The following is a 25,149-nucleotide window of genomic DNA, read 5'->3' as shown; positions in this document are numbered from 1 at the left end:
CCACTGAATTCCTGCCAGAGATGTGCTCGCTGGGAATCCTGCCTATTGTCCTTGAGCAGTGTTTGTCTAAAATGGCCAAGGTACACTTCTATCTCAAATAAAATCTGCCACTTGCAAGGGGAAACTTGGACGTGAGAGGTCTATGGCAGAGGAATCTATGACTTACGTTTCTGTGATCTGTATTTATTTAACTGCTCCGGGGGCTTGAGTATTTCAGGGAAGTTTGGGTCTTCTCCCCTCTAAATCAAGCTCTTGGGCTTTAGAGTGTCTCTTCTGTGAGCTAAACCTATGTAGTTTTCTTCTAAGAACCTCTAAACTGAGCGGTTCTCACAGCCTTTCAGGAGAAAGAGACAACTGCAACCACCTTTTCTCCTCTCCAGGAAACTGCTGGCGTTTATCCAACAGCAAGCATCCTCAGGCTTATTCTTCCATCTGGGTGGCAGCGATGATACAAGTGTCAGGCTGCAGCCAGGAATAGGGACTGCAGCTCTAGTTAAGAAAGCAGTCTAAGAGAAGCAGAAAACAGCATCCTTAAAGAACATACTCGTGTGTCCTGGTCTGGGAGTTCATTATTTTTTTTCTTTTAAGTTTTATTTATTTAATCTCTACACCCCACATGGGGCTCGAACTCACAACCTTGAGATCAGGAGTTCTACGCTCTTCTGACTGAGGCAGCCAGGCGCCCCATGGTCTGGGAGTTAATTCCTTCAGATGAACAGGAAAGGAAAATGGAATGGGAAGAAAATGGCCAATACTAGCTTCTAGTCTGACCAGCAGTGGGATGTTGGCTATGCTGGCAAGGTCATGCTTCCGTTCTTATCCCCTTTCTTTTCCTTTCTACTACCCTGGTTGCTGTCCCTGGAGTCTGCCTACCCAGTCTGCTTTCATTCCATCCCTCTCGGGTTCATTTTTCCCGGGCCATGCTCAGCTCGTTACTTCTGTTACACACAAGCCCCAGTGGCTCCGTGTTGCCTACAGAATTAAGTCCAAAACTCAGTTTGGCATTGAAAGCACCATAATCTAAGTTCCTACCTACATTCTTCATGACCTTCACTTCCAACAACCTGTACAAAATCCTTCCCCATACTCCCACTGCCCTTTTTGCTCTCCAGATCTTTGTATTTCCATGCAGTGACATTCCTGGTCTCAGGGGTGCCTCGCCCACACCTCCCCACCAGTCTAAATCTTGCCCGATTTTTGAAAGCCCTACCTAACTCTGTTTTTCTTTAAGATTTCCTCATACTTCCTGGAGGTGAAACTCAGTAAAAGTTTTCTCTGCCATTTTTGTGACCCATCTCTGTTCCATCTGGGTACTTAAGTACCTTATTTTCCTGTCAGACCAAGAACTGCCTTCCTCCCCCTTTTTGCTGTCCACAGCACCTAGCACATTGCCTTGTATGCAGCGAGTATTCTGTGTACGTCAGATGAATGGAAGCAAATATCTGAGATGATTTTAAAAGTATGGCTGTAAGAATAAATGAACCGTGAGATACTGCAAGTGAAACAAAATGATCTCACTCTGATTTGGGAAAATATGTGAAAAATAATCTGAATTTATTATTTCAGCACAGTATAATACAGGGGTGTGGCAACAAAGTAAAAACCTAAAATGGACTGATATAAATATACTAAAGCCTAGTTTATCAGTTACTAAAATGATACAAGTCTCCTGTTTTATTATAAAGTTTATAAAGAAAAAAGGATTTACACTATACACAAAAAGATTTCCTTCCAAGAGCTGTAAAGTGGAGAAAGGGAAAGGCCAAATACTTGGTTCCGAAGGTGGTGCGGAGGAGCGCGCTCTGGCCAGCCAGCCCAGCCCTTACCAGGAGGCCCCTGTCGGGCTTCCCCGTGACTATAAATAGACATTCCATTTCTAAAGCAATCCTTCCTTCCTGAAGGACCTAGTTATTTTTTTACTATCGAGACATGCTTTTATCTTTTGGTCCCATTTCCAAAGCTTCTCATGGTGACAGATCAGGAGGTTGGGCTTCTCTCCTCCCTCTCTTCTGCCTGAGATGGTGGTATTCCAGGAGGGGTTGGCGTTTATCCGTCTTCTCAGCTGACAAACTATATTCTGAAATCAGATCTTAACCCCTGAAGACTTCTCAAATGGGAAGTACCTATGAAAACCTATCCTTTCCCCTCTCCTATGGGTTCCCCCTGCCCCGCCACCCACTTGTACTGTGTGGTGGCTCAGCGCTCCGCCTGGTGCGTCTTCTGAAGTAGAGGAAGCAGGGTCTCCCGCGATTTCAGGGACTTGGATGTCCTCCGTCACGGGCGCATGTTGTTTTGAATCCAGTCTAGGTAATTAATAACCTTGGTATATATACCAGGAACATCTTTCTGCCCGCAGCCGATGCCCCAACTGATGATGCCAACCAAAGTCATGCGGTTGTCCTGCACACACACCAAGGGGCCGCCCGAGTCACCCTGCAATAGAAGAACAGGTTGCGGAAAACACAGACTCTCTGGGGGGAAGTTAGGGTTCATATTTGTAGCGCTAATGCTGTATCCTTCCAAGTACTTGGTTCAGGGAGGGAAATTTTCATCTCAACGATCTTGATCCTGTAGAGATTAGGCTTTATGTACATCGCAAAGTAGAACTGAGATAATTGCTGGGACATTTCAGGCCACGACCCTCCTTTGAACTCTACCACTTACTAGCTGTGTGGCCTTAGGCTAACTGTGCTCCGGTACTCTTATCTCGAAGACAGGGATCACACTACCTACTGTATGAGGTTGGGACGAGAATTAGTTGGGAGAAAGCAGGACGTTTTGTAAAACTCTTGGCAACTGTTGGCTGTTACTGTCTTATCGAATCAAAATGATTTCTTGTTTTTGTTTTTAACTTGCAGCTTGCAGATCAGGGTTTCACTTTACATACAACCTTTTCATGACTGTTGAGCTAGGGGTACAGCTGAGGTTTCTGAAGAAACCATTCAAAAAGAGACAAAGGTTGTCAAGGAACTGAGGGAAATTGCTGATATGATTTACCTTATAAGAACAAAGCGCACAAAGTCTTCAATGCAAGAGCCCCGCTTCCTTCTTTTTGTTTCCCCTCTAACGCCCAGGCCCTCGATGGAGAGCCAGGCCCGCTGTAGGCTCAAAACTGTCTCACCAATAATGGTGCCTTGGTTATATTTAGGTCCTAACACCGCAGGTTGGTGTGTGTTCCATGCCAGTGCCTTGTTACCATGAGACAGAAGTATCGACTCTGATAAGGACGCCAACACAGCCTGAAATAGTTTGCTTTCCCAGGCGACAAACCTCATATTAGGGCTGATAGGAGTTTTTAAAACATCTTTCTCACAAATCATCTGGGTCGTACTTCCCAGTAAGCTGCAGTCCCTCCTCCCCGCTCGACATGGGAGTCTCCAATTCTCCAGCCCCCCCCAAAGTCAAGCACTGCTTTGTTCGTGTTGCTTTACCCATCACTTCAATAGTCGATCGATCACCTGGGCTTACAGGAAACCCTGAATCAGGTGGAGTTTCCGGTGTAGACACTGGGGAAATTTCCTGCAGTTTAGATTTCTTAAGTTTGGGTAACTTTGATCTCTCTCCGATTGTGTTCTTTCTTTGAGGCCCTCCTCTAGAATCTCTAGCACCTCACCGAGCATCCGCCCGGCTCTAACTTTCGTCTTGCTTAGGCACCTGGGGGCCAAGGACCGCTTTCACCCTCGGCTGGGCTCGAGCGCGCCGAGACCCCCGTGTCTACCTGGCAGGCGTCGTGCAGGTTTGCCTGGTTCCCACCACTTCGCGTGTCCCCGGCGCACAGCATGTTGTTCGTGACGGTTTTGTTAAACAGGTGCCGTGATGTGCAGCGGCTGGATGGGTACAGCCGGACATGAGCCTCCTTCAGCCGCTCAGAATAGAAAGGAGAAGCTGAAACACAGAAGGGAAAAGATCTGACAGTTTCAGGGAAAGTTGCTTGTAAACCTTTTAGAAGGAGGAAGCCAACTCTTCTAATAATGGCTAACCTGGCTCCAGCTCAGATCCATGAGGTCGAAGCCTACGGAATATTGTCAATATCGTTTTGACTGACAAAACCAGATATTTTGTAGAGTTTAGCCCATGGTTTCTCAGGAGCAGTGCTACTGACATTTGGACCAGATCAGCTTTTGAGGGGGGCTGTCCTGTGCACTGCAGGTGTTTGGCGGCCCCCTCGCTTTGACTCACTAAGTGTTAGTATAAACCTCCATCCTCAGCTGTAACAATCAAAAACGCCTCCAGACATGGCCATTGTGTTCTGGGGGGCAAAAATACCCCAGCTGAAACCACTGGCTTTACCTACTATCATTTAATTCTCATAACCTAAGGAGGCAGGCAATTCTACCCCCATGTTACCATTGAGGGGGCCGAGGCTCGGAGCCGTGTAACATAAAAACCCAGATCCTGGGTCCCACTGCCACAAAGTGCAGACGGAGGGTGTGGACTCAGGCCTACGTGACCAGAGAGTCGAAAGAGCCCCACACCCTAATCACCGGCCTCCACTGCTTATCAGAACCTTCCTGCAATCTCAAGCCCTTCAAAACACTTGTACTATTCACCCCTTTCTTGACCTGCACAGTGACCCCGTGAGGTGGGGAAGGCAGACGATGGGTTCTCAGTCTGCAGGTTACACAGCGTCAGTGCCTGAGCCAGGGCTAGAACATTCTGGTGACTTTTTCCTCTCAATAACTGCATGCCCTGCTGTCCCGCAGACAGACAGGATGGGGCCGAGACTTCCTTCCACTTACACGCCTCGTGCTTGCCGTAGCCAGACAGCTCGCATTCTGTCCAGTCGGGCAGCTGCAGGTTGGCCTCGGGGAGACACACGGTGCGGACAGCGTCGCTCTCCTGGGCACAGTGCAGCGAATCCGACTGCAGTTTCAGCAGGACTGGGAGGAGAGCGAGAAGAGAGTAAGCCCCGTGGGATGCTAGTCTGATTTGAGGACAGGGACACGAAGGAGAGGGCGAGGGTATGGGAGGCAGGGGTCATCTGGAGCAGGGAGAACAGGACATCTCACCGATATCATTGTTGTAAGTGTCGTCATCAAATGCCTCATGGACGATGTATTTTTCGACTTCAAATTTCTGCTCCTCCTCTCCAGGGACCTCTCGGTATGTTCTGCCCAAGACCACCCTAAGGTGGTGGGGATCATACCTAATGGAGAAACAGCCTTAGGACGCTCTGCTTGCCATGAGGCTTCTTCTCACGGGCCCCGGTTTCAAGGCCTCAAAGTCTAGGGAGACTACTGGGTTTTCCGAAGTCCCTACCTCTCCTGGAAGCAGTGGGCAGCAGACAGGACCCAGCAGGAACTGATCAGTATTCCGCCACAAAAAAACCTCTCTCCTGGTGACCTCCTGTTCTTGACAAAGATGGCAGCCTGCCACGGGTGAGAGGTGATGTCCGTGTAGAGCCCTCCTTTAATGCGAAACTGCGGCTGCTTGTACTGTCTCAGGCCACAGGTGGCTGGGAGAGGGAAGGACAGAGAAGGGAGATCAGACCTGCGGTCCTCGGGCCAGTTCCTTGCGCACCTGTCTCGGTTTCTTCTCTTGGAAGCCCGAGTTTCTATCGGCTTACTGCACGTGTCCAGGTTATACAGAGTGATAGAACCGTCTCCATGGTAACGAAAACCATGGCTTTCACCTGTTGAGTACCTAGTGCATGCCAACCACTGCACACACGCTACCTTTAACCCTCACGACACTGAGCTTCAGAGAGGCTGGGAAATTTTTGCCCAAGGTCACAGAGGCCTCCGGATTAGAGCCCAGATGTGTCTGACACCAAACGGGATCTTTCTGCTATGCTTCATTACCCCAGTTTTTTCCTGCACCACCTCCTGGCTTCAGAAATAATGCGGCCCTGCAGCTCCCTCCTGGAGAACGTCTACCCCATTTCTTTTCCAGCTACTCCACCTTGCCCGTCCTTCAAGGCCTCGGTGAAATCCTGCCTCCTCGTGGAGTTTCCTTAACACTCCCAGCCCACCCGGCTCCGCGCGAGCTTACTGACACCGCTCCCTGAGGACTGTCCATGCTTGGCCTTGGGTGTGAGTGCACTGGTCGTTTGTGTCCTACCTGCCCAGTTACATAACATGTTCTTTGAGAAACATTCTGGCTAATACGTGTGTTCACAGGAACGGAGTAATAATCATCTATTCTCAGACAATTTCTAAAGTTTTTAAGCAAAATGTGCCAACCTGAATTTTCTCTCGGTCTTCCACTCCCTCCACCCACCCAGTTCCCCTGTGCGAAATGGGCTCTGTGAGAGAGGCTGGAAGAGTTCACGGCAGGAGTACAAGGGAGGACATGGGATCCGACCGGGCTCTGGCACTCGGAGCCCCGTGAGCTTGGGCAGGCCCCGTGACTTCTGAGCTGGTTTCCTCATCTGGAAACTGAAGATAGGAAGACTGCCTCTCCCCGCATTGTCAGGAGCACGCTATGAGAGCGCTTTGTTATCAAGGGAGCCAATATATGTGAGCTACCCCTCCACGCTCACCACAACCTCACCACCAATCATTAATAAAGGCATCTGGAGAGGGAAGTTCAGAGCCTAATGAATTCTAAGAGAAATTGGCAAGTTCTTCTCTTTCATTTTGCCCTCTGTGTCACCCTTGTGCGTGGGAAGCGAACACCTGCTCAGAGCCTTGTCATCCCACTATTGCTTCAGTCATGGAAAGCCCCTCCCTACCACGGCCTTCCTGAAAATCTGGGAGCTACACAGTCGGAACCAGACAGCTGTGAAGACACAGGAAGTGGCAGAGGAAATGGTCAAGAAGGGAGGCTGGGCAGCGGGAGGTGGCCAAGGGCCAGGCCTTACAGCACTGGGGCACGTCACAGTATTCCCACGTCAACTTGCGGTCCTTCAGCACGTGGCACCAAGGCTTGGCATCCCCATCTGGGTTCCTAGATGACGAGAGAGTTTCAGATTTTCAATCCCACCACAAGCCACATGACAGAGGAAGGAAGCTCAGTAAACCAATGGCAAAACAATGACCTGGGACGGAGGGTCCTGAGTTCTAAACTCGGCTCTGTCAGAGATCTCACCAGGGGAAAACAACTTGAATTTCGTTTTTCTGTCAGCAACACAACATTCTCCTCTCACAGGGATGTTGGAAGGAGCTGTGAGCTGTGCTGTGAGGACACTCGTGATTCACTGGGAGAAAGTCACCATGTAAGAACAGAACAGATGAGGACTACGCGGCTATGGGACAGCACCTCCAACTTGGGGTGTGGGTTGACAAACTGTGAACTTCACTCTTTGTAATAGGTGTTATTCTAGCAAGTGACCAGGTGTGACTAGATAATATCCACGGTTCCTTCTCACCCCAGGTCTTTCATGTAACTTTAGGCATGAAATCTCCCATCCATACCCCAGTCCTGCCTTCTGCCCAGACATGAACCTCCCGGACCCTGTGCTACGTACCGGCAGTAATTGTGGTTGCCCAGGCCCAGGGCCTGAGAATTGGTCTTCCATGCTGTGTAGACCTTGCCTGTTAGGACTATGGAACTCCACTGGAGGCAGGAGGCACCAGATGTGGTGAGGCTGTAGGTGCCACGGTATGCCAACCCTTTTCCAAAGTAGCAGTCCTCATTTTTTTCTGGAACAAAAGAAATCTCGAACTGAAACAAAACCAATTAAATGCTACCACAGGCAAGTCGGGGTTTGCAGCAGGGCCTGCGCGGGGCTGCTGGCCTGAGAGGGTGAAGGCAGTCAGCCTGCCCATAGGAAGGGTGAGACACCATCCCACTTGCTCTCTTTCCTCCTCCTTCAACCCTTTTACGTAGGGGTGGTAAATGGCTTTTAGTTGGTGGGCCAACTTTCATCAGTCGGATGTGGCTTCCTAGATGGCTGTGTAGAGAGATCCTGAGGTTTTGTTCACCCTCAGCGGGAAGGGGTCTATGTCCAATTAGTAGTGATTATTGCTGGAGCTGCTTTGAAAGTAATTGGGGATTTCCTTGTTTGTACTTGACAGGTTGAAGTGAATCAGAGTTCTTCCGTGGAGGGACATGTTAGCAGGCCCAGCTTCTCAGATTTTGTCTGCCAGTGCTCTGAAGGGTTTGTTGGGCTTGAGCACGGGGAGAGAATATGAACCTAAGGATGCCGCCTATTTTCACCAATTTGCCCCATTTTACCCTCCTTTCTCCCCATTTGAAACTGGCAGAGTGTACCACTATAAACAGCATAATTAAAGTGATCTTTAAGGCCACCTAGACCAGAGACCAGTGAGCCCCAATCTGCCGATCCTGGGAGGGGAGAGGTTACTCCAGAATTACTGTAAAGAGTCCTCAAATTCATGGGTATGTCAGACTTACCTGTAGGCAGAAGGCACATTATTATTGTATATGAATATTTAGAACTTTTTTAAAGCACATTTTTTATACTATTGTGATATCATTATTTGTAAAAGCACCACAGAATTCATAGTGCTTTTTTATAATTTAGTATTTTTAAATTTGGAAAATCTTCTCATATTAAACATCTTAAAAAGAGAGAGAGAGAGATTGAGAAATAGGCCCATCAGTCACAAAAGGGAGAATCTCCATTCATCCTCAAAAGGACTGGCAACCACCAACGCGGCCTACGTTCTCCTCTGTACATGAGGAGATCGGGGTCAGGGGGGTGAAGAGGCCAGCTCAAGGGCAAACAGCTAATTAGAAGCCAGGCCCAGGTGAGGACCTAAGTCTCCTGACTCTTCTTCCCTCTGCGACCAAAATGATGAACCACCAGCCTACTCCTCTGTCTCCTCGGTTGTAGAGACATAATCAGCTCTGTCCTCCTAGATTCTACTTCCGTGACGCCACGGGGGCGGGGAGGGAGGCTGCACTTACCCTTGGGGCAGGCTGGCGTGCTGCAGAACTCACTAGTGTACTTCCCCGCCTTGAAGACATAGCACCAGGGCCTTGAGTCTCGGTCCGGGTTTCTGAAAAAGCAGCCAGGGAAGGCCGGGCGAGGTGAAAAAGTGAAGCCTCCCTCTCAGACCCAAAGACTTTGTACCCTTCCGGGGAAAAGGTCAGTACACTTTTGCTGCACACGGGAGAGTTGGACCACGTTGGGTGGAAGTACGGCTTAGCCACTGTCTCCGCTTGGAGACTAAGTGTGGTTTAAGGAGATGTGCGCAGAAGCCGTGTTGACAAGGGCTGGCCTGTGACGGTCAGTTTTATGGCTCTCAGCGCCCAGTTATCTAATCGAACACTAATCTAGGTGCTGTGAAGAGCTTTTGTAGCGCTGGCTAACAGCCGCGACCAGTTGACTTGGAGTAAAGGAGGTTATCCTCCATCACGTGGGCAGCCTCATCCGTCCGTGCAAGGCCTTAGAAGCAGAGGCTGGGAAGAGATTCTGCCTCCAGACTGCAGCATCAAGGCCTGTGCGGCTTTGCAGCCCGCCGGCCTGCCACAGATTTCAGACGTGCCAGCCCCCACCATGGCCCGAGCCAATTCCTCGCAATCGATCACTGTATGGGTAGAGAACGTACTGGTCCTGTTTCTCTGGAGAACCCTGGCTGGTCAGCTACAGGCCGTTGCCCCAGCTGTCGTGGCTCCTCACCAGGGGGACGGTGGCTCTCTCACCTGCAGTAATTGTGATTCCCGAGGCCCAGCCTGACCGCGTCGGGCCTCCGCCCGCTGTAGGGCTTCAGGGCCAGCACGCTGCTGTTCCAGTTGACACACTCGGCCCCACTCTCCGCTGTGCTCCACGTGCCCCTGTAGGTGATACCCTGGTCCTTATAGCAGGTGGCACTGGCATCTGAGTGAAAACAGGACATGTGACACTTCCCATGGGAGCTCCCCTCTCCGTCATTTAGTTTCCAAAGACAGTCTGCTCTGTCGTCACCCCAAACCGGCGAGGCAGGCTGGCTGCTGAAGCTGGCGGGGCACAGGAGGTACCCGGGTGGCCGGGGTCACCCAGGCGACCGGAGGCAGAGCCAGACTCCAGCCTGGCACCCAAGGCTCTGCCCGCTGGGCCCAGCGCTCTGGCTTCCCAGCCCGCCCTTGGATGATCCTTCCCTGTCCCCACCCCGCCCCGTCACCACACACTTCCTCTCCTTTCTGGGAAGACTTGGGATTCTGTCCCTCTTCTCCAGCCACCCACCTACCGCTCACCTATTTCGCAGCGCTTGCCCAGAAACCCTTCAGGGCACTGGCAGACAAAATCGGAGAAATAGAGAGCCTGCCGACACATCCCGCCGTTGAAGCACCTCGGCTCGCTGCAACCTGTCAAGGCCAAACAAGGAAGCCCCGATCACTCTCGAAGCAGTTCCAAGGATAACAGGAGTTACAATTCCACACGCCAGGCACTGTGCTCCGCGGTTTACAGGAGGAGCTCGTTCCATCACAGCAGCCCCCGAAGGCGGTGCGCCCGTTCTCCCCACGTGACAGACGGGGAAGCTGAGGCCAGGCGGGAGAAGGCAGGGCCCAGCGCACGGTCCCGCTCTTTGGCTCAGCGCCTTGGCATTAGCCTAAGGCAGAGCACGCCCAGAAGCTCCGGGCGGCCGGACGCACAGGGGTGGGCACGCGGGCGCTCGAAGCTCCGGCTGGGAGCGCGGACGTACTTTTGACGGGCACCGAGTGGCAGTGCGGGCGGTCGCCCACGCAGCGGCAGTACTCCACGCGGTTGCCGCGCAGCCCCGGGCGCAGCCACGACTCGTTCTGCGCGTGCAGCGTCTGCGTCTTCTCATCTCTGCAGCTCCCTGGAACGAGAGGCAGGCGGCCTCTGGGGGGCGCGGCTCCCCGGCCCCTGACGGCCCAGCCCGCTCCTACTGACAGGGTCCCTCGCTCACTCGTCCTACAACCCATCCTTCCTCCCTTCCTCGCTCCCAGCGGGAAGATACACGCACCTACGAACCGGTCACCAAAGACTGCTTCGATTGTTTTTTCCCTGGAGGGGCCCTCGTCCTGGAAGAACTTACCTATCAAAATACATTTACGAAGTACTCCTCTAATTTTTCATTTTATTTTATATATATATTTTAAAGATTTTAGTTATTTATTGGAGAGAGAGAGCACGAGCAGGGGAGAGAGGCAGAGGGGGAGGGAGAGGCAGACTCCCTGCTGAGCAGGGATCTTGATCTGGGCTCCATCCCAGGACCCCCGATCATGACCCGAGCTGAAGGCAGATGTCCAACCTACTGAGCCACCCAGATGCCCCTAATTTTTCATTTTAATTCATCAAAATTATGCACATATGTAGAATCGTCTACCTGAGTTTTTGATCCACATGAGTATTACCATACTGCAGTGACATGTTGCTAGCCCAAAAGAAAGAAAATTGACCTCTGGTCTGTGTAGGGAATGTGCTGCTCTCACTAGTATTTTTGATAAAATGAACACGGTCTAAGTACTCGCATTGATATCCTCTTTGCAAACCAGAATGCCAACTTAAGATGTCTTTCACTTTTCATTAATTAAAGAAGTGACACATGCTCATTGTAAATAATACTGTTTTTCTGTTGAGGGTCCACTGGGGCCAGGATACCCTTGTCGGAAATGCCGTGCTATCCAACAGCAAAGGCATTAAGAGTATATGTTGGGGCACCTGAGTGGCTCAGTCGGTTAAGTGTCTGACTCTTGGTTTTGGCTCGGGTCATGATCTCAGGGTCTCAGATGGAGCCCCATGTTGGGCCCCTCGTGTTGGGGACTCTTGGTTTTGGCTCAGGTCATGATCTCAGGGTCTCAGATGGAGCCCCATGTTGGGGTCCTCTGAAGATTCTCCCTCTGCCCCTTTCCCCACCCGTGTGTGTGTGTGTGTGTGTGTGTGTGTGTGTACGCTCACTCTCTCTCAAAAAAAAAATTTACAGTATACCTCACTCTGGGGAAACTTCTGCTTTAAAAGAGGTGTTGCAAAGCCTTCCAGACTCAAAGGAACTAGGTAGGTCAGGAAGGAGGAGAAATGAGGAACTAGGTAGGTCATGAAGGACAAGAAATGAGGGCCCTAAGTTGGTAGCTTTAGACTTGAAGCTGGGCCCAGAGTTCTTCCAACCAGAGTCAAGACAATCTGGCTACTAGCATGTTTTATTTTTGGAATCCCATCTAATGCTCATGGGGATGTTCCTCAGGTTTCTAGAGTCGACTCTAGAGTGAAAAGTCTTTCCACACCTGTGGGACTTCTGTGAGGTAACCCAGGTTCGTTACTCCGGTTTTACCAACGGAAAGACATGGAAGCACGGAGATGGCAGTTAACAAAGATGCCAGGTGGACTCTGGCGGGATGGGGCTCGCAGCCCAGAAAAGGACCCGGAGGATGAGCGCAGCTGCAGCCTGGCCACGGTGTGGCCTTGGGCAAGTCGCTCAGTCTCTGGCTCTGTCTTCTCACCTGTGTAATGGGCTTTAGGCCACTGAGCGGGCAGGTTCCCACCAGCTCTGTGACTCCCTGACAGCCTGATGCCTCGAGGGCACTCCTGTTCCTGTCCTCTCGGAACCTGGCCTTAGCTAACTAGGTGAATGAGTAAGTGAGGAGGGGTGACACAGGCATCTTTACAGAATCACCCTGCAAAATGTCACCTTCACACAGCTGAAGTAAGCTGGGCGTGGCGGAAGATAAATCCCTGACCGAGCCCAGAGCACACCGAGCTCCTAAGCCCTGACTCTGTCTCCCGCTTCCGCAGACCCCCTTCCACCTTGGCTTCACCTTACCTCTGTAAGATCTGGCTCCTCTTCTGAATCGGGGGTGGATTTCCTGCAAAGCAACCAGGCGTGGAGGAAGGATTAGCACATGCTGGGTGTTTTAGGAATAAATGTGGTTGATTCAGGGATCGTCGCCGCATCCCCAATCAGATGCCACCTGCCCTGAAGATCCCCCCTCAGCGAGCTGGCCCCAGGTGCAATGCAATGCCCACTTCTTGCCTTCTTTTCTAATTCGTCCTCCCCTTCTAGGCCAGTGCTGCCAAAGTCGCTTTCTGAGTGATGAAAATCTTTAATGCCTGTGCTGTCCAATACCGTAACCACTAGTCACATGTGGCGACTGAGCACTTGAAATGGGGCTAATGGGACTGAACTGAATTTTTTTATTGCATTTAATTCTAGATTTAAAGAGCCACATGTGGTCAGCGGAGCTGTAGCCCATCTCCGTCCCCTCCACGTAGCCAACCCCGACTCTCTCCTCTCAAATCTCGCTATGCCGGTATTGCTCACTGGGCGCTCTGTGATGCCCTTGCTTGCTGGGCATTTTTAGAGAGCACGTCCATAGTCTAGTCTCCATCCCAAGCAGATAGTAAGCAGCGCTGGACAGCTTGCCGGCTCCCCTGGCTCACGGCTTGTGCACCACCTTTTTAAGATGCTTTATGGATGAATTCAAACACATTTTTAAAAAACACCTCCAAAGAAGGCAGTCAGTGGCGGTGGAGTAGAATTAAGAACTATCTACCCAAGTCAGAAGAACTGCCTGGGGTTCGCCCCCAGAACCCTGAAGCCAGGGCATCCTACAGGGAGGAGTGTGTGCACTGTGCCCCGTAACTGCGAACGTCTGCTGCGCCTCTGCACGCCGACAGGACCCCATCATGGGGCTCCAGAGGCCATTGAGGGTACACGGGCTCAAGGCACGGGGCACAGACCCGCCCTGCCCTCCTACCTGGCTGGACAAGGTGAGGGCGGCTCCGCAAAGCAGCAGGACGCACACCAGCTCTCTCCTCGTTGTATTCATCGTCCCTTCAGAGTGTCCCTTAAATTCTGGAAGAAGAAGGGGAAAAAACGTCATCGTGTGATAGAGAGATCAAGGAGCACGGCAAAGGTCAAGAACCTACGACTTGATCGTGGCCAGTCCCTCCAGCATCAACTCCCACAGCAGGAAATGTCACAGATGTCTGGAAGATATTTTTAATTGTATATATTTTTTATTGTGGTAAAATACATAAAATTGACCATCGTAAGCATTTTTACGTGCACAGTTCAGAGGCATTAAGCATGTTCATGCTGTTATGCAACCATCACCACCGTCCCCTTGCAGAATTTATTATCTTCCCAAACTGAAACTCTGCACCCAATAAACAATTACTCTCCATTCCCCTGGCAACCACCAGAAAGTAGAGTACTTTCTGACTTTGTGACTGTGACGACTCTCTAGGTTCCCCATACAGGTGGAGTCGTGGAGGACGCGTCCTTTTGTGACTGGCTCATTTCACTCAGCATACTGCTCTCAAGGTTCATCCATGTGGAGCCATGTGTCAGAATCTCCTCCCTTTTTTTTTTTTTTTTTGGTAAAGCAGGTTCCACACCCAGCATGAAGCCCAACATGGGGCTTGAACTCATAACCCTGAGATCAAGACCTGAGCTAAGATCAAGAGTCAGACGCTTAACTGACTGAACCACCGAGGCACCCCCGAATCTCCTCCCTTTTTAAAGCTGAGTAAGATTCGATTGTCTGTGTAGACCACATCTTGTTATCCATTCATCCATCAAGGGACACAGGTGGCTAGGAGATCATCTTGCCCAGAGATCTCTGTGGGCCAAATTGTGAGACCATCCCTTGAGCTTCTTGGCAGCCTGGGGACCCAATGTCCCAGCTTAGTTTCCTGAAGGTGAATTTCTGCCCTGGGGTCAACTAGGTGGAACCACAGAAATGTCCCCTCCGAAATATTTCAGAGGACACCATAGGGATTCTACTTGCAGCACCTCACAGAGCCAACCTACCTCCGATCCCCTGGGTTCTTGCACTTAGAACTCCCACACCTCCTTATCCACACAGGAATGCTCCTCTGCCCCAGCTCTCGCCCTCCCCACCGCTCCCTTGGAAGGTCTGGTCCTTATAGACAGGCCCGGCGAAGTTGCAGATTGGCAGAAAGGAACGGAGGCATCTGGCTTTTGGTCATTAGACTCAGATCTTCCTGGACACAAAATTCCCAGTTTCCAAGCGCCTTTCCCCAGTGATCTTGCCCTCTGTAGCTTAACTAGGTTAGTTGGTCGGGGTGTTATTTTGTGGTCTGGCAGGCCCACTCACTCCTTTGTCCACAAGAATTAAATCAGGGCATTTCTTCCCTTGACTCATTTCCCTTCAGTCACAACAACTTTCGGTCCCACCCCTCCCCCATCGCAAGGATCCTCAGGGCTCTGTCAGATCAGAGACTTTCATCCAGGCCTGGCTCTGGCTCCTTTGTTCCTTTGCAAAGAACTTCCCTGTTGGAAGCGCCCTTCCCCTCCCTGGCCACAGGTCCCCTTTTCAGAACAAGGGTAAAAAGAAAGGGTGAGTGGGGGTGGGGGGACTCTTTATGCCCCACTGCTTCTAATGGGGCTGCTGGGGACAGCACAAGAGGGCAAATGGGGGGGGTGCGTGGGAGCAGCGGGGGCGGTGGACAGAATTCCAACGAGAAAATGCACTGGAGGCTCAGAGGGCCCTCTGGCCAACCAGCACAGCCCGCCCCCGCCTCCTCCCCCACTTGTGAAGGAAAGAAAGAAGGCAGGATCTAATCTGCCTTTGTTCTAATTTGGACTGCCAAGCCCCCCCCCCCCCCCCCCGCCCGCTCCGGGGCAGCGGGCTACGTAGGGTGTGCTCTTTGGGGGCCCTTTTCTCACTGGGAGGAGGAAGCTTGCTACTGCTCCCAGGCTTCTCGAAGTTTCAGAAGAGAGTAGTAGGGAGCTGAGCCTGTCCGAAACAAGAGCACTTGGTGGAATCTTCTGATCACAGGGAACTGCTCTGGATTTCCTCTTTCTCAAAACTTCCCAAAACCCCTCTTAAATTTCCCTTCTTAATTTCATCCCATTTCTTATAACCTTTTAAAATAGATCTTGTTAAATGCATTCGCCCTCTTTCTTCCGGATGTTAATCCTGTCCACACATGCACCTAGACTGTCCCATCCTTTATTATCTTGGCCAAGCCTTGAGGTAGCTGTGGGGACTCTATGAAGAAATTCTGAAACAATGAATGAGTAAATGAGCCACCAATCAACAAGGAACTTAACCCTCCTTAGCATTGCCTGTCAAACCAGCCGGCCCTTTCCCAGGGGGGTTACTTTCCTCTTTTCTCTGGATGTCCACCAAGATATTGTTTTATTTCAAGAATTCAGGGTCCTACAAAAAAAAAAAAAAAAGGACCTCTGGGTCCTTCTAACTGGAACACAATTCTAGATGTTGGAAAATTTCCAAGTGAGAAGTGCAGTATTGACACATTTGTATTCCCCGAACAAATGGGGGAGGGGGGCCAGATGGGGAGGCGGAGCATGATGTAGGGCTTCCACTGCGGCTCCCACAGCTGCATTGTGTGAAAACCGTGGCAACTCAGGGGCAAAGGAGTCTATTTTTGTCTTTTGCTCCTGGAAGAGTCTGAGACACTCTCCGTTCTGTCAGTCCTTATCTTCCTCCACTTTTGGGGGCCTTGCTGGGCCTTGAGCTGACCCGGTGACAGTCTCAAACAAGGCAATAGCTCCATCTCGCTGCACAGAGGCAGTGAGAGCATCTGGACAGGCTGAATGGGGTAGGAGGATGACAAAGAAATGAGTCATCCCGACAGCAGACAAGCAGTGCAGTCCAAAGACATGGGAGAAGGCAGAGAGGAGGAAAAAATGTGTCCTTGTTTTGCCTTATTACAGAGGTGGGCGTAGAGGCCTGGGGGCAGTGCCTGGACAAAGAACAAAGTGAATACCAGAAACAGGGACGCAGACTCCGGGTTGTGGGGCCAGCCAGCGCCAGGACAGGCTTCAACGCCGTGCAGCTCCGGCTGTCGCCAAAGGCACGAGCGCTGCGTGCTCGAGGTGAGAAGAGTGGAAGGTGAGGTGTGCCAAGCAAGTGTAAGGAGTCCTTCGAGGCTCGTTTCCTAAATACAAAGACGGCTTGCTGTTTTTTTCCCTGTGTTCTCTTCCTTTGGCTCTATTTCATAGTTTCCCAGAGTCAGAGAACTAAAAAAGCAAGGAAGGAAGAGGAAGGAAGGAAGGAAGGAAGGAAGGAAGGAAGGAAGGAAAAAGGAAAACCACCAGGATGGCTCACTTTTGTTAGACTGGAGTCTCTGAATCACTGAAAGCATTGCTGTGTGAGAGTCACGGTGCAATGGCCATAAGGCCTGTGGTCCCCGAGGTCCCAGGGCCCCAGCCCTGGCAGGCCCACACTAGCACACAAAGCTGATTCCTGCAGATTTGCAAAAGGCACCCTCTCTGGTGGATGGAGTTCAGCAGACACAGAGCTTGGCAAATTGACAAAGAATCTGTGCGGAAAAAAACAAAACCAAACCAGGACACAGGGCCTGGCGAATAAAGAACGGCCTGGATTTCAAGGATGGCTGGGCAGGAATCCTGGTGCGGGGCACAACCTGCACGTCTGCGTGCAGAAGACTCATCTGCTTCCAGAGCATCTCTGACCTTCTGTCTGGAAGCTGCATCGGGTCCTGCCGGCTACTCTGTTCCCTGGCCCTTCTGAGCAACCATGAGTGGTGACCGTTCTAGGGAAAAACAGGAACAATGGACTGGTAACCAGGGAGGGGTTCCTCTGCTAGAGCCAAGGAAGTGTGCCACTGTGGCGGAGACATCAGTGGTCACGCCGGCCAGGAACTCGGTGTTCGTTTCTGCAGTGGTAGCTGGGGGTGCCGACTGATGGGCACCCATTCACAGCTGTTGAGTCTGCATCGGGTGAGGCCGCTGGAACGGCAGCAGGACAGCTAGAGGAAGGACCTGGGGAAAAGTGGATGAACTCTTGTCCTCAGTGCCTTTACACGGGCCTTTTTTTTTTTTGAAGATTTATTTATTTGAGAGAGAGCACACGCATGCACACACGAATGAGGGGGGTGAGGGAGAGACAGAGAGAGAGAATCTCAAGAAGACTCCCCACTGAGCCCAGATGCAGGGCTCAATCTCACGACCCTGAGATAATGGCCTGAGACCATGACCTGCACTGCCGTCAAGAGTCGGATGCTTAACTGACTGAGCCACCCAGAGGCCCCTCCATGTCCCTTTGCATTGCCCTTTACCCTCCACTGTCCTACCTTCTCCACCTTCCCCCTTAAAAATCTACCCTCTGGGGACGCCTGGGTGGCTCAGTTGGTTAAGCGTCTGCCTTCAGCTCAGGTCATGATCCCAGGGTCCTGGGGTCAAGCCCCACATCGGGCTCCCTACTCAGCAGGGAGTCTGCTTCTCCCTCTCCCTCTACTGCTTCCCCTGCTCGTGCACTCTCTCTTTCTGTCAGATAAATAAAATTAAAAAAAAAAAAAATCTGTCCTCCGGAAAGGGGCTGATATGCTGATTCATGTAAGGTTAGAATGACTGAGTAAACATTGATACACTTCCCAAATATGTCTATATTTTAAGACATAAAATCAGCTCCCAGGGATGCAAAACTAAGTGGGCTGGACTCTCGAGGTTTCCTCCAGGGCTGACACACTGTGGTTTCTGCCGTTGTGAGAACAAATGATATCATGGGTATAAACTGCGAAACACTTAAAAATGCGTATAAGTACTTTTATTTAAGCACAACCACATGTGTGAAAGTGATCTGCATAGAAGAATGTACAGAAACCGTCACTCAGTCAAGTGCTGTGATTCTAGGTACAAACAATGCGATTGCCCCAGCTGGTATAGAACTCGAGGACTTGTAGTTTTTACTCCTGCCAGCAAGAAAAAGGCAGAAATATGAGCAGGCTAGAGGGAGGGAAAATTGCAAGGGAAAGACAAATGTAAGTTGATACAAGGATCAAATTTTACAGCGTGTGCAAGGTTTGCAACCTTAATCTTTGGTGGAGGAGATTCTCGGGGTATGATTGCTTTGCAAAGCTTCTCTCTGGAAATCTGAGTGAGAGAGAGTCCGTCTCCAAGAATACCAATACTCTGAAGTGACTCATGGCTTTAAAACAAACAACACCCTCCTTCTACCCCCCAACCACCGTGGCCCAGAATGGATGCCAACAAATTAGAAAAGAAATGGTCCAAGGAAGAACTCCTTCGACCAGCAAAGGCATGTCACTAGAGTTGGGACAAGAGAGGGGTGAGATGGCAGGAGGAGCCCTGCCCCCACAGGTGGGCCCCCCACCAAGCTCACCTTTGTGGGTTCCAGATGGAGCCCAGGACAGGAGCCCCTAGCCTAGTAGCCCCTGTCTCGCTTACACAGGTCCTGCTTTTTACAGAGGCCGTGCTCTCAGAATAAAAACCATTTTCAAACACCACCGTCATGTAAACAAGTCTTAACTTTCCAATACTTAATCTTCTGTGTGTCAGAGTTTATTTTCTCTCTTCTTGAATTGTCTGCTTTTATAACAAGAGGACAAGAGAGGAAGAGTCTGTCTCTTATCTAATTTGATCCATTCCAATGAAGGGAATAGAACAGAATCCTCTCCCAGCTCCCACCCGTCTCACTAGTTACTCAGGGCAGAATTCTCTCCAAACATCTGCAAGCTACAGGTGGGTGACTTGTGTCTGAGTTATATGAGATTCACCTGGTGACACTGAACACTCTACACTGAGCACTGTCCTCGACTCCCCGTCCACCCTCTGCCGGGTAAACCCGGTTGTTTGGAGGAAGTAAGGGAGTGCTGGTTGTGGGTCTAGGAAAACAGAAGTCCATCCTGCCTCCTTTTAGGATAAAAACAAAAGAAACCCTTTCCTAATAAACTTTCTACCCTGTGAAGAAAAAAACAAGGTTCAGCTGACAAACGCGAACACAACTAGTCAGTGCAATAAACTGTTAACCCCAACTTTTGAATTTAAACAAACGCTGCGATCTGATGTTAGTCTAAAACAGTGTCTCATCGTAAGCATGAGGGTAGTTCCTTGTGCTCCTCCCACTCCCTAAAGCCAGCATCACTGCAAAGCAATGAAATACGCCATACTTTGATAATTCTTCAGCTTACCTCCACATTTCCACACCCATGCGTCAGAAAACCCATCAGAAGTTCCCTTGGATCGTTACTGGTTTTGTCCTCATCTCCCCGGCTCACAGGAAAGCGATGACAGGGTGTTTGAGAGCTGTATGTGGATTAATGCCACTTGCTCCACAGGCATTCGAGTACCTACCACTTGCCAGGCATCATTTACAAAACCCTTTTACAGCCATTGAATCATTTAAGGCAATAGTATTCTCTCGTTTTTACAGATAAGAGAATCAAACTTCAGAGAAGTCTAAGGGCCTTGGCCCTGAGGCCAGACACGTGGTGAGAGGTGGTGTCAGGACTCGAGCCCAATCCTTTTTCCACCACTCCTTCCTGTGTCCTGATGCTGGACCGTAATATTTTTAATGCGCTCAGAGTTGCTATTTGGGAAGGGCAGCATGTCACAGTGCAAGGGGCATAGCCTCTGGAGTCTTAACTTCAGATTCCACACAGGTTGTGTGTGGTTTCCTGGATTTTCTAATGGGCCAATCATTCCCACCTTGCTGAATTACTACAGCAATTGGAGAAGAAGCAGGCAAAGGCTCCATGCAATGGCCAGTGCACAGTAAGGTCAACCATACTGACTGTCACGAGCGTCCTTCAATAACGGGAGCACCAATGTTAACAGCTTCTCCCTGGAAAAACAACCGAAAGCTACCGAGGCAGAAAGACGCTAACGTCTATGGGGTTCCCCACTGCGGTCAAGCATTAATACGCAAATACTGTTTCCTAGATCATGTGGCCCTCTTGTGATAACCTGCAACCGGATTCTTTACAACTGGTATCAAAGTTCATACCTTTCGTCTACATGCGCAGAACAGCATTCACAGGAGCCACTGTTTCCTGCGTACGAGGTGGTGTCTTTTATCCTATTTTTAATGTTTTTTATATTTGCCTTTCCTGGACCTACTTCCATCAGGGCTACTCTGGGCTCTCAGAGGAAGCTGGAATTAACACCCGAGACAGCTGGAAGATCAGACCCTTGCTACTGAGAAGGTCCGTCTGATGCAGACCGCATGGATGTTTAAAAACCAGAGACATTAGGCTAGAAAAATAAGGAAACCAGAGCTTCCCAGAAAAAGAAAAAAAACAGCTTCCCTTTTTCTCTGCAGCCCAGGTGGCAGACACAGACTCTTGCTACGACGAGGCAAAATAAAAGTTTCTCTTTTCTATGAACAGGACAAAATGTGAAAAGCGGCAGAGATCCAGTTGACTGGCGGTCTTTCCCTTTTAGATTACTCCTAGCGGGTTGCTGGGCTTAGCTTCTCTACTGGGTGTCCTGCCCCCACCTGCCAAGGCCTCAGGGGACATCAAGCTGTTGGTGCCAAGCTCTCTCACAAACGGGCTCTTTGGGTGCTATCAGATCCTCCCCCCACCCACCTCTCCTCCAAGCCCCAGCTCAGTCTAATTTCCTCCTTTCTTGAGTTCATGGTCTATGTATTCACCATCGAGCACCAACCACCGACCAGGCACAGGCTCCATGGCGTAAAGACATTATGCTCTGTCCTCAAAAACTCATAGTTTCAGCACAGGACAGACAAGTAGTTAGGTCATCGTAGTGCGGTGGGATCGTGCTGTGGTATATGCAGAGGAAGAAGGGGTCTTAGTAGAATGTGGAGGAGGGCGATCTAGCTTCCTCTCGTTGAGGTAAGGGGTGGTCAAGGTAGGCTTCCTGGAATTGATATTATGTAAGCTGTTGGTTGAACAAAACAAAGAGGCGTTCCTGGAGCATATTGCCAAGAGGCGACCATCACTGGGGGCCCAGGGTAACAGCAGCAAGCAGCCAGAGCCCCTTACTCTTCAGCCTGAACACCTTCCACCGGGCAAAGGAACACGCCTCACACGCCCCAGGCTCTCCCTTCCAGAGCATCCCTAGGAGGAAGTATGGCTGGGAAAGCCCAAGAGTTCCAAGGACGCGGGAGCCTTTGGGGCATGAGTTCGGTTTCGATTCCCTAATGTCTGGTTGTAAATTAATGGAATATTTGTGACCGTATAATAAACAGACAAGGCTTTGCATACAAAGGTATCTCAGAATCTAGGTTCAGCCTGACCTTGAAGTGGGTTACTTCAGAGGCTCAAGGTGGAATCAGGTTTTCTAGATCAGTCCCCACCCAACCTCTCCAAGCCCTGACGCCCGTGGCAGGAGCATCACATAGGCCAGCCGGGCTTGCCTGCCCGTGGGCCTGCTGGCCAAGAGCCCCCCTCAGGATCACGGCTGTTGGCACTGACGGTGCTAGGCAGCTGCGGAGACACACATCGCGCTAAGTTTTATAGGAAGAACAGCTAGTCAGTATTTTCTGGGTAACGGTAATAGGCACCAGAACTTGCCCAAGGCATCCCTCTTAAAAATGGTAATGAAATGCCTGCTGTGTGCCTAGCACCTGGTTCCTTTTCCCTTCTATCACACAGGTTACTTTTCAGCCGATCAAGAGGCTTGCCTGTCACTCCGCCCTCTTCTCCAGAAGTCAATTTCTCAGGCAGGAGAATGTATGAAAGATCGCCAAGAAAATGTGCTATTTTTCTATGTAAGCAGACGACGAAGCCAGTATTAGGAGACCATGTGGCTGGACCTGGGGTTGGAGCGGAGCGAATGGCAGCTAAGATTCTCTCTAGCTCCGACTTTCTGTGAGTCTAAGTCATCCTCATTCTTTTATCTGGTTTGATTTGAGACATGGTTTTGTGAGCTGGTTGGCTTAAAATGAGGCTTATACCTTGAAACTATGCACAGAATTTTTCTCCATGTGCCGCGAATGACGCAAAGAAAGAATGAAGAGAATATTCTGGTCCCTTGTCCATCCTAGCCATCTTATCCGAGCAGAGCTGAAATTCACACACAGAAAGTAGGAATTTTATTCTGAGATTGTAGATGCATGATACCAAATAATCAAGTGAAATTGAACATTTCAACTCAGCACCTGAGTTCTTCCTCAGCGCCAGGCACTCGTATCTCTGAGAAGTGTATGGACTTTGAATTTGGACTGGAGCTAAGTTCTCCCCCATTCTTGTGAACCACGTTGTCCCCTCAACTGTCTGATCGGAAATAACCCGCACACATTTTAAAGGCTTTGGAAATCCTGAAGCTGGCACTCCTCCTTGCAGATGACGATCTTAGTCAAAGGGCCCCTTCAGTGGCTGTCAAACCCCCTAACCAGAAAAGGTGCTGTTTGCAGATTTGCACCAGGCCTCCCCCTGAGCAGTAAGTTTCCCCGAACGCTCTGTGGTCCCAGGCAGTCATTTACAAAAGCGTTAGATGGGCATGGTCACTGGGTACGGCCGGGCTGCTGGTTACGATAGTTTGGAATGTACTAAGCATGGTTCTACTCAACGTGCTGGGACCCAGGAAAATAAAGCCGAGTCCCAGAGCCCCTCCTCAACCAGCACAAATCACAGCTGTCCCTCAGCGACGCCCTGGCCGCACTGACTGTCCCGCCGTGAGATGAAGCCACTGATAGTAGAGCAGACACCAGGAGCATCTGACACGAGGTATCACAAAATAAACTGAGCTGGTCTTAGGGAGTCCGGACAGAGACCGAGCCCCTGGCCGAGGGGAGCTACCGTTTATCCTTGATGAGACCTCGCGGTTTGAGGCTGGCATCTCTGAGAACAGTTTAGGTAGAATAAATTGGTGGGTGGTGTGGAGCTTTTTCTATGTCAACATTCCCAAAGCCCTGCTGGTGCCCGAGTCCGGCTCTGCTCTCACAGGAAGCACTCACGCTGACCGTCATATATTGATTCTGGACAAGTCGGCGTCTAGCTCCCAGGATGAGTCTTCCTGCCCATGGGCAAGAATTGCTAGGAAGTCACCTTTGAGGGGACTCCACTTACTAGTTGCATTTGCAGAATTTCTTCATGCAATTGCAAAAGCACACACACATACACATAATTTTTTTCCGTCATCAATCCACTGCAGGAGATCACCATTATTAATCCGACTTGACCACCAGGTTAATCAGCATTTCCACACTTCTTTGCATTTGAGTTTGTCACTAGTTACCTGGGAGCTCAGCATGTTTTCCTACTTGGCTGGCTCCTTCCCGTCCTCCCTCCCAGGAGGTTAAGAAAATAAAGATAATAACAGCAAAAATCTGGAAAGCCCTGATATGCGTCCTGCAGAGTGCGTTAGGAAGAAAAGCCGTTGATGTTAATCTCCCCCCTGTAATTGAGAAGTCCTTTAAGAGGACCTCACATTTGCACACTGGGCAAAAACTGACCAGTGGAGTTGGGGGGCCGGGGATGTGGGGGGAGATCAGAGGCCTTCTGTTTCCCAGCACTCCCCACCTACTTAATCCTGCTCCGAGACAAGTCGGGCACCACCCCCGCCCCATCCCCAGCCTCGGTTTCTTAATAGACTCACTGAGGGAGGGCAGCAGCCAGACACCGGAGACCCTCCAGGCTCTGAGAGCCACTAGTCCTGAGAGCTTGTTTGGAGGTTCTAGCAGGGGAGCACAGCTACTCGTACACCCTTGACTGAAGAACGGTCCTCCTCTATCGGGGAAGGTCGTCCTCTTCGACCGAGCGCGCAGCTTCGGGAGGGACGCACAAGGAGCGGTGAGGGAGGAAGGGGACACCCACCTAGCCAGCCAGATCAGCCGAATCAACCCTGGCGATCAAGAGAGCCACCAGTCCTAAAGGCAACTGATTGCACGTTTTTTGCCCGTTAGTCATGAGGGGCTCCCATTGTCTCTTCAGAGCATTTCTAATTCTTTTCACTTTCCCCTTTACTCTGCAGAGATTTCTTCTCCAAGAAATAATCCCTCCTATTCTCTCTTCCCCTGAACGCCCTGGCCCCTCCAAAAGGCTTCAGCCCAGCCCAATGAAATGCAGATACAAAAAGAAGGCTCCCTTTGGGCTCAGATTCTAGCTAATCCGCTTCTTGCCTGAATTACACAGTCAGTCCCTCATTCAGGCATTCCTCTATTGGCTCAGTTTGCCAAAAACACTTTTAAGAGAGACAGGAGGAGATGGACAGACAGGGAGGCACAGAATTCAACTTACCGCCGCTGCTGGCCTTGCTTCCCTCCCTCCGAGAGTTTTCTCTTCAGCCCCGGGCTCTTGCAGGACCTCAACTCCAATCTCCTTGCACAGCTCCAGCCTGCTTTAAATTTCAAGGCAGGGGGTGGGGTCAGTGGCCCTGGGTGGGCGGGTTTCTCTGCAGCAGGAGGATGCCCAGTGGACAGGGCCATGAGGGAGCCCAACGGGGCGGGCCTGTTTTTATAAAGAGGGGGAGGAAGTTTCTGATGGAAGCAGCACAGCCCAACCTGGCTTAGGGCCAGCCTGATTATTCACAGTCCTGATGTCATCGGATCACAGGAATTTGGGAGTTGGACGGAACCCTAACCATCATCTTCCTTTAAAAGCCCTAGTCCATGACCTAAATGGGACCCCCAGGATCAGCT

The 25,149-nt window shown here is 50.6% G+C and overlaps 1 protein-coding gene across 1 annotated transcript; it reads right to left on the bottom strand.

The window, feature by feature from the left end:
• Window positions 1–1,533: 1,533 nt before the first annotated feature.
• On the bottom strand, window positions 1,534–24,914 carry PLAT (plasminogen activator, tissue type). The gene is made up of 14 exons (XM_026485706.4): window positions 24,749–24,914; window positions 13,546–13,643; window positions 12,612–12,654; window positions 10,533–10,670; window positions 10,084–10,194; window positions 9,553–9,727; window positions 8,815–8,906; window positions 7,409–7,583; window positions 6,803–6,888; window positions 5,260–5,455; window positions 5,010–5,146; window positions 4,740–4,880; window positions 3,719–3,885; window positions 1,534–2,433 (listed from the first exon to the last, which is right to left on the bottom strand). Exons 2-14 carry the CDS (start codon window positions 13,615–13,617, stop codon window positions 2,275–2,277), a joined length of 1,692 nt encoding a protein of 563 aa, XP_026341491.1. The 5' UTR covers window positions 13,618–13,643; window positions 24,749–24,914; the 3' UTR covers window positions 1,534–2,274.
• Between the last annotated feature and the right edge of the window lie 235 nt (window positions 24,915–25,149).

Source organism: Ursus arctos, unplaced genomic scaffold (assembly GCF_023065955.2).
Source record: "Ursus arctos isolate Adak ecotype North America unplaced genomic scaffold, UrsArc2.0 scaffold_27, whole genome shotgun sequence".
Classification (NCBI taxonomy): Eukaryota; Metazoa; Chordata; class Mammalia; order Carnivora; family Ursidae; genus Ursus; species Ursus arctos.
This window is presented reverse-complemented; position numbering and strand designations above follow the sequence as displayed.